This window comes from Bos taurus, chromosome 10 (assembly GCF_002263795.3).
Source record: "Bos taurus isolate L1 Dominette 01449 registration number 42190680 breed Hereford chromosome 10, ARS-UCD2.0, whole genome shotgun sequence".
Taxonomy (NCBI): domain Eukaryota; kingdom Metazoa; phylum Chordata; class Mammalia; order Artiodactyla; family Bovidae; genus Bos; species Bos taurus.
The window spans coordinates 20,519,004-20,531,182 of NC_037337.1; the positions used below are offsets into that span (position 1 = coordinate 20,519,004).

The following is a 12,179-nucleotide window of genomic DNA, read 5'->3' on the forward strand; positions in this document are numbered from 1 at the left end:
CCTAGCTGCTCCTTTCATGGGTGGTGTGAGTTAAATTAAATGAGATCATGTATATGAAGGGCCTGATACTGTGCCGGGGGCCTGCAAGGGCTCCGTGGTTTTCAGTCCTGTTATTAGCACTGTGTTTTCAGCCTGACACAGTTCCACTCTGCTAAGAGGCTGAATAACTTTGGTCAGCGTTTTGTTCTTCTGGGCTTCAGTTTCCCATATGTAAAAACTGGCCTCCTGGCCTTCCCTGATGGCAGCAGAGGGCCGTTTTGAACCTCTCTCGAGTGACTTTGCGAAGGGCCCAGCACTTTGGGGACACAAGCCTGGAGCCTGGAGAGGAGGCGCCAAGGCCCTGGTGCCCCTTGGCCACTGGAGGCCTCACTGCCTTCCCTCCCCAGGGCCCATGTATTGGGGGAGCAGGTTCTTGCTGAGCCCTCTGTGATGGTGCCAGTTGACACGGGTTACCCCCCAATCCCTGAAGAAGGAAGGGCAGAAGATTGACCTCTGGGGACTGTTGTAAACTGTGCCAATTCATTCTCTGCCTTTGGTGTCCGGGTGTGGCAGGTATAGACACAGCCTGGGATCAGGCCTCATTTTTCTTGTTCAGAGGCAGGTGCAGTTGGCAGAAGGGAGGGAGTGGGGAGAAGAGGGGGGCTTAGAGACACGCTTAGTCTCAGTTCTGCAAGATCTTGGGCCTAGCTGGCGACACCTGCAGCCTCCCTTAGCCCCTCTCTTAACCCTATTTGTAGAGCAGGCTCAGGGTACTCTCACATCCCTCACTCACAGGAGGGCTGGGAAATTGTTCCCATTATAGAGGTTCAGAAAACAGGCCTGGGGGAGGAGTGACAAGTCATAGAGCAGAACGGGAACCTGGGGCAGCAGCTGAGACCCCTTTTCTAGTGCTGTGATGTTTCCCGCGCCCTCTCAACTTCTCCCTCCTGCCTCCTCCTCCCAGGCCTTCCCAGTCTTCTAGACTTTATTTCTTCCTTACCACCACTTTCCACAGTTCCCCCTTCACTGTGTTCTTCCTTTTTTGCAGCCCTGCGGCCCCTGAAACACTCTGAAAACAAAGAAGGTAAAGACGTGGTGTTTGTGCATCTGTGTGTGTGCCCTTGTGTGTAGGAGGCTGGGGGCTGGTCATTGGTGATGGGGTTGCTGCTGCCCCGAGGCTCCCTCCCCTAGAAGGACAGCCTCGACTCCTCCCTGTTGAAATGGCAGCAGGCGGAGAAATCAAGGTCCCCACTGCTCTTAACAGGATGCAAATATGATAGAGGCTTAACCGGGACAGGAGTCGAGATTGTCTTAAGGCCACTGGTACCCTGGAACCAGCTTCCTCCTACCTGGCTTCTGCCTTCTTCTACTCAAAGCTTACATTGCCAGGTCCAGGTGGCTGCTCCAGCTCCCACACCCCCTCCAGAACGAAGAGGGAAAGAGGAGAGGGAGGGGACATTTTTTTCTAGGGCTTGACTAGAAATAGCTCCTGTCACTCCTGTTTATATCCATTTGTCAGAACCTAGTCACGTGACTGCAACTCAAGTGAGGCTAGGAAATGGGGTTTTCAGCTGGACAGGCACGTTCCTGGTACACAGTCAGTGGTTAATAATTGTTAGTGATGGTTATTGGTCAGATTATCATAACATCAGCAGTTACATTAGGAAGTGGTTGGTTGGAGGTTAGTTTAGTTTGAGATTCTTCTTTATTAAAAGTGACCAGGAGCTACACCTCTGTGTGTGTGTTTATAAATATATGTATATCTCTCTGTGTGTCTGTGTATTTTGAATAAGCTATTTCTCAATGCAGACTTATCACTAAATATGAGTGGCTTCCACTTAAAGGTCAAAAGTTTTGGGACCTTAATTTTTGGCCAAAGGTTATGGAGCCTTAAGTAACTTTCAGGTTGGCTTGCTGTCCCTGTCAGGAAATAAACTCTCCATTCAGATCATGGCGGAGAGTGAGGCCATGGGTGTGAATGTATGGAGTGGAGAAGATGAATCGGGACAGACAGGGTGGGGGGCAGCATGGGGAAGGGAAGAGTGTGCCAGACCAAGAGAAGGGAAGGGTGCAAGGTGGCTGGATCCAGGGGGATTGAGAGAAGCCGGCGAGGACTGGGCAGTCTCCTCCTGGCACCCTCATAGTCAGTCTGATGCCCGGCTGCTGTGTGTGTCTATCTGAGCCTTGAGGGCAGTGCTTGCTGTGGGGGTTGCCAGTCAGACTGTCAGCCCCCTCACACATACTCCCCCCACCCCCCGAGTATGTGACCACATCCCTGGGGATCCGACATTCCCGCATTTAACGCTCCCCCCTCTTTTTTCCTTCCCGTCATGAAATGTAGATGATGGACCAGAAATAGTCTGACCGCGAGGCTCAGGGAGCTGCTGCCCCTGCCCTGGGGCTCCCACCTCTGGCTGCACTGGAGCCTCAGTATGAGCTCTGGGCTGGGGGCTTCCCTGCCTCCAACAGATGGCGTCCACTCGAGCGGATCTCCTCATTCTGCAAAGGACACGATACACAGACCACCCTGCAGCCTTACTTCTCTGATGGACACGATTCCCGAGTCATCCTGCTGCCTTATTTCTCCAGTGACACGATACCTAAATCATCTCGCCGCTTATTCCTCACGGACGCAATGCACAGACCTCCCTGCCGCCATATTTCCCCAATGGATATGCTACACGGACCATCTGGCTGCCATTTTTCTCCAAAGATGTGGTACACAGTCTCCCCTCGCCTTGTCTCCGATGGTCCAGATACGCTAGCTATCACTTCTCAGCCTTCTCCCCCATCTGTCCGTAACTCTGTCTCCTCAGCAGAGGCCACTGCAGCCTTAGTATTTCCTCCAGACTAGAGGCGTCGCCTCGTGCTCTGGCCCCAAAGTCAGCCTCTTCCCTCCTCCATTAAGTGAATACAGGGCCCCTCCCCCAGGCATGCATTCAAGCAGGTGCACGTGCTGGAACACGTGAGGACCTCCCCCGGCCCTGCCTCTGCCGGGGCGCCCCGGGCTGTGCCCTGTGAGCCCCACCCTCCACCCGCCCTCCCCACGGGAAGGACGTGCTGGTCACACCAGGTCTGTGGGCGGCTGCATGGGCCCCCTTGTGATCTGCTGCTGTCCCTCTGCTTTTCCTTTCATTGATCCATTCAAGTAACGTTCACTGAGCATCTCTGGGCGTCAGCACTGTGTTAGGTACTGGGGACCCTGCGTGAGAAGACAAGCCCCTCCCTAAGGAGCGCGCCCTTCAGCCGAGAAACCCGTGAGGCAAGAGGGACTCGTGAGGGGCTCCTGCCATGCTTCCTGCTGAACCCCTCTTCTGGACCACAGTTCCCAGGATACCTCACTCCCATCCCACCCGGAATCCTTGCTCAGAGACCTGGAAAGAGAGACAGAGCCTCTTGCCACAACTGGAGCATCTGATGGTTTCCAAAGTGTCTTTCCAGGCATGCACAGCGGGGACAGGCAGCCCAGACCCGACCGACCTGGGGAGCTGAGAGCTGCAGCGCAGGGGAAGCCTGAGGGCAGGGACAGCCCCTCCCCCACCATGGTGCTATTCCGGAGCTGGGCAGACAATTTCTGGCATGTCTCCGGCCAGTCCCCAGCCTCCAGTGGAGTAAACTTCTGAGGACCTGATGTCCTCCTGTTGACATCCCTCCCTTCACCAGGAATGAAAGATGTGGGGGTTTCTAATTTAAATGTGGGACTCTGAGAAATTTTGTTAACCGGGGGTGCATTTTGGGAAAAATAAATGCCTTTGTAGAAAGCTTTTTCTCTGTAAATTGTGTGGCAGCAGGGCTCGACTGGAAGAATTCCCTCCTGGACGTTTGAGGCCCAGAGTAGGGGTGCTTGGATCTCCTTAACTCTCACCGTCCTTAAGTCCCTGGGTTTCCATGGCCCTTTTTCTAACTTCATTTACCCACTTGATAAGGATGCTGGCTGTCCAGAAAGCCAAGTCCTTTGGTCACTGTATGGGGCTCCACCCACTCTTAGAAGTGTCGCCTAATATCTTTATCTCAGAAGATTCAGACTCTAGGCTTGTTTAAGGCCTAATGCCCCCATTTTATGGATGGGGAAACTAAGACCCAGGAAGAAGCTAACGTAGAAAAGGAACTCTACGTGCTCTTTTTGGCTGACACAGTGGAATGGGCACCAGGCCTGAGTCAGAGGTCTGGGTCTAAGACCTCATTTAGCCCTTCCCTGTGATCCTGAGCTGGGCATTTCACTTCTCTGGGCTTTAGATTTTTTATTTTTTTGGCTACGCTGTGCAGCATACAGGATCTTAATTTCTCAATTAGGGATTGAACCTTTGCCCCCTGCATTTGGAGTCTTAACCATTAGACCACCAGGGAAGTCCCAGGGCCTTAGTTTTCTTATATGAAAAATGGGCTTGAGATTTTTCATCACCTTCCAGTTTTGAAGACTAAGAAGAAGAGGTGAACATGGCAAGCAAACCATTTCCAGAGAACCAGGTTCAAGGATGTGGGAGCCTGCAAAGTGCACTGGGCTCCTTTACCCTTGGGGGCCAGGGTCTCAGAACTGGCCCACCAGTCAGTCCCCAAACTCTGCGGGCCCTAGGGCAGCAGGAAGAGCTCGGGCTGGAGGTCAAGACACTTGACTTTTGTTTTTAATTTTTTTTCTTGTTTTCCCTTTTGACTTTTGTTCCTGGCTCTGCTGCTGACTTGTGACCTGGTCCTTCATCCCTCTGAACCTTCATTTCCTTATCTGTTAAGAAGGGGTGAAGGGACTTCCCTGGTGGTCCAGTGGTTAAGATGCTGTGCTTTGAATGCAGGGGTCATGAGTTCAAACCCTGGTCAAGGAACTAAAATCCCACATGCCACGTGGCCAAATAAATAAAAATTTTAAAAACAGCAAAATATGTTTAAAAAGAAGGGGTGATGATACCTTTGGAAAGGTATGTGGAATTCTTTCCAAAGGGTGCTTCTTCTAAAGTCGATGGCCCTAGGAGTGAGTCCAGTCACCTTACTAGAAGGCCCCCCCGACTGGTGCTGTGGGTAGGTTTTAGATTCAAAAACCTTTCCCGAGGCTCTGTCTCTTGCCCCTTGTCTCCCCCTACACCCTGGAGCGTGACCTCACCTCACCAGGCGTCAACCACACCAGTACAATAGTAGTTCATGTTTTGTAGGATTGCTGTGAGGGTTGGACAACATAGGAAGAAGACACTACAAACTATAAAGTGCTGGGCACACATGATGGCTTATCTTTCCCTCCCTGCAGTCGGGTTGCACACACTTGCTCCCTCGGTGATTTTGTAGATGGAGCACAGCGACCCAGGGCAAGTTGTCTAAACCTCAGTTTGCCCATCAGTAAAACAGGCCCAGAAACTGGTGTGTTTTTTCTTTCGGACAGGGCTGGGAGATGGCTCAAACACGATGCTGAATCAGATGCTTAAGGGAGGGACCCAGCAGGTGTGGGACTTCCCTAGGGGCTGCAGGGTGAGGAAGGTGGCCATTCACACCCCCCAGTAGCTGGTGCCCCCAGAGAGCAGTATTTTTAGCTGCTCTTCCTGGGCAAAGCTCCAACTCCTGCATTTTAATGGAGAAATAATTCTCACAGTGCGACAAGCTGTAGCCTGCAGGTGTCACATCCATATTAAAGAGGGGACAGAGCAGGGTTCATTTTCTTGGCTTGAGGTGTGACCGGAATTCACCTCCAGGACCATTTGTAACCAAGGCCATGAAGACCCATTAGTGGCACTGACCGTTCAGGAGGAGGAGCCTGGATGTTGGGCTACAAACAGAATGGCTGACGGGCCGAGTCACCCTGCCTTTCTCTCCCTGCTCTCTTCCTCTTCAGAGCGTTCTCTCACAAGCACGGACAGTGCCTTCCATGGTGTCTGTTCAGGCAGAGGCACTTGACCTGGCTTATCCCAGGAGGCGGTTGCCTAGTGGGATGCTGGTATGTGTGGACCAAGGAACAGTTGTTGAGTCACTAAGTCGTATCTGACTCTTCACCACTGCGTGGACTCACCCACCAGGCTGCTATGTCCATGGAATTTCCCAGGCAGGAATACTGGAGTGGGTTGCCATTTCCTTCTCCAGGGAATCTTCCCAATGAGCAGAGACCCTGGCAGATTATTTTTTATTAGTAGTAAAAAAAATTTTTTTGGCCACATGGCATGTGGGATCTTAGTTCCCTGACTAAGACTTGAACCTGCACCCCCTGCAGTGGAAGCACAGACTCTTAATTACTGGACCATTAGGGAAGTCCCAGATCCTGCAAATTCTGAGCGGGGCAATAGCGAAAGATCTTAATGCAAAGCCCAAGTCTTAAACTGAGACAGGAAGCCAAAGATAGCCCTGAATAGCCCTGAACCCAGGCCTCCAAGTGCAGGACACTCACATGACCCGGAGTGGAGCCACCATGAAGTGAGCGGCCGGAACGTGGAGGAGGTATGAGGGACAGAGGATTCAAACACCACAAATGCAAATAATACAGAAATGTAGAAACTGGTTGTCTTCACCTCCAATCCCCTCACTCGGGGGAAAGTACTACTAACAGTTTGTTATCTTTCCAGACTTTTCCCCAGGCTTACTCATTTATAAAAATGAAATCACGAATTCTGTTCTACAGCTTTTTTCCCCCCTATTTGATTTACCATTTTCTCAGATCAGTTCTCTTAACTTTTTATGTTGAGTTGTCTCATACACCTAGTGTGTAAAAAAGATGCTAGTCCTCAGTGTATGGCTCTGTGAATTTTTAAAGAAGTGTTTACATCACCATGTAAATATCACCCAGATCCAGATACAGAACACTTTCAGCATCCAGAAAGTTCCCTCCTGACCCTGCCTAGTCAATGGCCCCACCCAGAGAGACTGCTCTGGCTGTTTTCACCATCGATTTGTTTTGCTTGTTCTTGAACTTAACATAAATGGATCCTACCTCATATACTATTTTGTGCCTAGCTTTTTGCAGAGACCTCCTTCATTCTTTCTAAATGGCTACATAGTATCTCCTAGCACTGCTATTCTAGAATAGACTTTGGCAGGTTCTACAGTTTGGAGACAAATACTGCAGCCTTGCGCTCCAGCTGCTACAGTATGGAGCCTCATACTCATCACAGGCCCATAGGCTGTAGATATTAAATGTTGGTAGAGTTACCTCTTGTTTGGGCTTCCTTTACAGCCAGTCCTCATGGCAGGAAGAACGTGCTAGTGAAGAGCACTTAGGGCCACTGGCAAAACAATTCTATACAGGGCAGCAAGGGTGCCAGGAATTGCCACCCCAGCCAGGCACTCAGACTCACAGTGGAGCCTGACCCAGCAGCGGATGAGGCATGTGGACCTCTTTTCCTCCCCCACCCACCCTGCACTGCCTTACCCTTCAACACCTAACTTGTAGGGGCCCCGCCTCAATTCCCCAGGTGCTAGGGATCTTCATGGTTCTAGGACCCCAGTCTTAGAGGTGAGTGTGTCTGCCTCTTGATGGATGGGTGGGCCTTGGGCTGAAAGGCGCATCCTGCATGCACACCTGACCACAATGGATGGGGCCACATTCATCAGCATCTCACTTAGATGCAGGTGCCTCAGGGCACATTCAATTTTCTGCACTTGTTTCTGAGGGTGTTCGTGACCTGCCATTTGGCTCCACCAGTTCCAGGTAATTACAGTGACACTATCTCAGCACTAATGAGGTGGTGCCTGTTAGAGCACAGGGAACGCTGGGCCTCACGGGGCACACACATCCCAGCCCTCAGAAGCAGAGGGTTTGACCTTTGTCCCCAGCCTTTCTGCAGCACCTGAGCAGTAAAATCGCCCCCTCCCCTCAACCTCCCTCAGCTGATATGATTTCCTCACCCCCACTGCCCTCCTCTGGACCTGTGTCCTCATTATCCCTTCCGGATGGAGGCCCATGAATCAAGATGTTTTGGCCCCTAATAGATAATCCTGGGCACCACGCTCCTGCTCCACATCACAGCAGTCTACTGGTTCTTAACTCTGGCTGCACCTTAGAGTCACTTAAGGAAGTTTTAATAATAGCAATTCCCCTGGCCCCATCCCTAGAAGTTCTGACGCAGCTAGATGAGATCACTGCTAAATAGCTGATGTGTGTACCCCAGGGGCTTGAGCCTACCTTACAAGTTAATGCAAAACAGGATTCAGAGAGACAGCCCAGAGCAGAGGCTTCCGAGACCAGGGGAAAGAGACAAGCCAGCTGTTCTCAATGAGACTGAATCAGACCTAAGGGTGTTTGTTTTCTCACTAAAGGAAGAACAGAAAATACAGGTGCAAGGAAGGTTAAGGGGAGGGATCTTGTTTAGTGTGAAGAGGAGGGCCTGTTCCTTCTGTTGTGGGGCCCAGAGGAGAGCAGGAACCCTAAGTTCCCACTCTTGGTCAGACCAGGCACCCAGGCTCTGGGGAAGTGAGAAAAGAGGGGGCTCCAGGGATGACAGTGCAGCCTTCAGCCTGAGGACAGGAGACAGGGGGCTCCCTCCTTTTCCTCCGACTGCCTCCCCTTCTCCCTCTCTTTCCCTTGTTGCCCCCAGGCCTCCAGATGTGCACAGTCATGCGGCTGGTCCTGGTTCCCTCCCTCCCTCCAGCACCACGAAGGGAAGGACCATCTGTCCTGCTCACTGCAGCCCAGCGGGCTGTGCGCGTGTGCCAGGCTCAAGAAAGCAGCTTTCACGCTCTTCCTGCTTCCTTTCCTCCCTGCCTCAAACTTGCTTCTGCCCCAGGATATTCTGTGGCCTCTACTGTTCTGCAGACCTGCTGCAGCCAAAGTGGCCAGAGGATAGCATCTTTCCTCTACCACTGCTTTCCACTACCCTCCTGAGTGGTCTCTGGCCTCTAGCCCTCCCTTGGTCTCAAAGCTTAGCTATCTGGAGTCTACCTGACTAGTCCCATAATTCAGGCTGTCAGGCTCCTGGGGTGCTAGTCTGCACCCTATCTCATTTCCTTCCTGCCTCTTGTGTTTCAGTGTGCATGCTCAGTCTTCAGTCGTGTCCGAACTCTTTGCAACCCCATGGTCTGTAACCTGCCAGGCTCCTCTGTCCATGGGATTCTCCAGGCAAGAATACTAGAGTGGGTTGCCATTTCCTACTTCCGGGGATCTTTCCAACCCAGGGATCGAACCCATGTCTCCTAAGACTCCTGCATTGGCAGGTGATTTCTCTGCCGCTGCGCAACCTGGGAAGCCCCCTTGTGTTTCAATATCCTCTCCTAAACAGTGCCTGCAGAATGTGACCCTCACTCTCAGGGCACTGGGGGAAGGGACCAACATGTATCTTTGCTGGCCACTGAACTGACATTTAGCCTTATTTGCTAAGATAATTTGTTGCTAATGAATGAACATGCTACTTCTTATTTCTATAGCTTTCATAATGGCTTGAAGTCTATATGGTGGGCACATCAGCAAACGTTCTGAGAACCCGAAGCTGGCCAAGTTGCAGAGGGAGCTTAGCCTCCATGGTTGACCATGTCAAGGGCTTGTGACATGGGAAGCATGGCCAGGGTGCTGATTTCCTTGGTCTCTCCATCCAGGCTGCCCTTCTGAGTGTCCACCCACCTAATGCAGCCGGGAGGATAGGGGTCAGCCCTGCAAAAGAATGTGGGCTTCCCTGGTGGTTCGGCAGTAAAAGAATCCGCCTGCCAACGCAGGAGACTTGGGTTCAATTCCTGGATCAGGAAGATCCCATAGAGAAGGAAATGGCAACCCACTCCAGTATTCTTGCCTGGCAAATCTCATGAACAGAAGGAGCCTGGTAAGCTCCAGTCCATGGGGTCAAAAAGAGTCAAACATGACTTAATGATTCAACACCACCACCACCGCAAGAGAAGGTGCGCCAGGGACTCCAGACGTGGGACATTTGTGGAGTGGGCTTGATAGTGCTAGGAGAGGAGTCCATTTTGCTCTGTCTGGAGGATGGGTGATGAGGGAGAAGGGGCCACAGATGACTGACAGGGTGGGGGGAGTTGGATGGGCCATATTCAATCCTGTTTATAAGCCTTTGCTCAAGCTCTTGCCTCACTGAATCTGCCCCCTCTTTTCTCTGCCTGTGTAAATCCTACGCACTCCCTGCTGTGAATCCCCTGGATCCCTGACTGCACCTCAAATGTTTCACAGCCATAATAAAGCCCTGGCTCCTTTGCTGCTCTCTGGAAATTCATCTCCTTCTCCCCAGAGTAGTTCTGGATTTGCCCTGCCCAGCCTGGGGCACAGAGCAGCCCCTGTCCTCCACTAAGTACCCAAACCACATTCATCCAGTCTCTGAATGCAATTCACACTGAGGCTGAAGTTGACTTCTACACTATGCCCAGAAAAAAAAAAAAAAAAAAAGGATTTCCCAGCAAAGGAATAATGTAAATGAGGCTGTCAAAGGGTGCCTAACCTATTTAAAGGAATAATCTATTTTAAAAATCTCTTAGAAGCCCCTATTTACCCAGAAACAATTGATATGGTAATTGCAAGTCTTTCTCCTTTTTATTTACCGTGGAAGGTTCCCCGCGCTCCGTTCACCCACCCCCACATTCTATGTGGGGAATGCTACCTTCTAACCCTTGGGGTGCTGGATACTCTGTGCCCTTGCAGGTCACTTCTGCAAAATGGGGTCAAGAACAGTCCCCCCTTCTCTGGTTGACTGAGATGAAGAGAGATTGCTCAAAGGACGGAGGTTCCAAGGGGCACCTCACCTGCACTTAAGCTGAGTGAATGGATAAGTCTGAACAGATGGCCTCAGGCTCAGCCTGCGCAAACAAGAGAGATGTGAACCAGCAGAGAGGGGATAGGCCATCAGACAGGGTGTGGCGGGGGTGGAGGGATGCAGGAGGATGGAGGTGGCGGTGGGGAGGATTGCTCTTGTCTCAGTTGAAGATGGCAGAAGAGGAGCTCCAGGCTCGAGGGGAGGCAGCCATGGCCCCCAGGGTACCAGCATTGCAGATCAATGTAATCCCTTGGCCTGCAGATCGAATCTGCTTTCTCAGGGTTTAATTGACTTGTTGGCTTTGGCTTGGGGAAGAGAAAGAGGCTCTTTCCCAAGGGGAGGAGCTGTATCAGAGGCAGTCGTGGTGTCTCCAGCCCTGCCCCACCCCCACAGAGAGAAGAAGGGAAAGAAGACACCATTCTTACCACCTCTTCAGGATCCTGAGCTGGGCCCTCCCTGCCCAATGGAGTGGGGCAAGACAAGGCTGAGATGCCTGGGCTGAGGGGCTCCTGGGGTTGGTTGTTTGGCCCTGTGCACCTGCTCTGGCTCTGCTGCTCCTAGTCTGATGTGGTCCTGGATGGGTATGTGCATGGGGAGAGGGGAGTAAATGAGGGAGTGGGGAGGGGAGAGCAGAGTGAAGGACAGCAGCCACAAATCTGGGTACATCAGCCGGCCCAGGAAGGGACCTCCCAGCTCTTTCCCGTGCACCACTGGGTCAGAAAGTGAAAGTGAAAATCACTCAGTCTTGTCCGACTCTTTGTGACCCAGGCAATTCTCCAGGCCAGAATACTGGAGCGGGTAGCCTTTCCTTTCTCCAGGGGATCTTCCCAACTGGGGGATCAAACCCAGGTCTCCGGCATTGCAGGTGGATTCTTTACCAACTGAGCCACAAGGGAAGCCTGAGTCAGAGGAGGGGAACAATTGTCCAGCAGCTGGGAACAGCACTCAGAGGAAGACCTAGGAGGCCCCTGCACCAGCTCAGGGCTGGGTCCGCAGGACTCTGTTATATTACCTCCTGGGGTTGGTTCAATCTGAGGACAGGTACATGGCTTCAGAGTAGCTGCCTCCCCAAGGCGGGGGAGGGCAACCCAACAAAGTGGGCTTCTCCTCTTTGCAGCCCCCACAGGGCCAGGCCCTCCGAGGAGGTAGATGTTTCATTGATGGTGGTGGCAGAGGCAGCTGAGACCTCACGAGGCATCTCTTCTCTCAGTCTCCACAGCCTCTTCTCTGTTCCTGTGGTTTTCCTAATAAACACCTTTGAAATATTTATGAAGGCAACTTCAATGAAGCAACACAACATTACTTTAAAATGATTTTCTTCTTCTAATAGGTAGCTTTGGCATGAGTGCTGATTGCCGAGCTCCTAAGGGCAAAGCCAGCAGGGTGAAGCCCCGGGTAGGCACTGGGGACTTTCCTGAATGAGCTTAGCAGTGGTGGACCCGTCACACTCTTGAGGGGGCCAGGCTGGGTGGCAGGTGAGCAGGTAGGATGGTTTGACAGAGCTCGGGGACTCCGGAGGAAGGGATTGACTGGCTGAGGCTCTGG

At 52.0% G+C, this 12,179-nt stretch overlaps 1 protein-coding gene across 4 annotated transcripts in view; it reads left to right on the plus strand.

The window, feature by feature from the left end:
* Positions 1-3,740, plus strand: part of CD276 (CD276 molecule) — a 40,109-nt gene extending 36,369 nt beyond the window's left edge. For all 4 annotated transcript variants that reach the window (XM_059890779.1, XM_005211437.5, XM_002690495.6 and 1 more), the window contains exons 9-10: positions 1,028-1,063; positions 2,321-3,740. In XM_059890779.1, coding sequence (XP_059746762.1) covers positions 1,028-1,063; positions 2,321-2,343 — 59 coding nt within the window. In that variant the 3' untranslated portion in view covers positions 2,344-3,740. The remainder of the gene's footprint in view (positions 1-1,027; positions 1,064-2,320) is intronic.
* Positions 3,741-12,179: the final 8,439 nt, after the last annotated feature.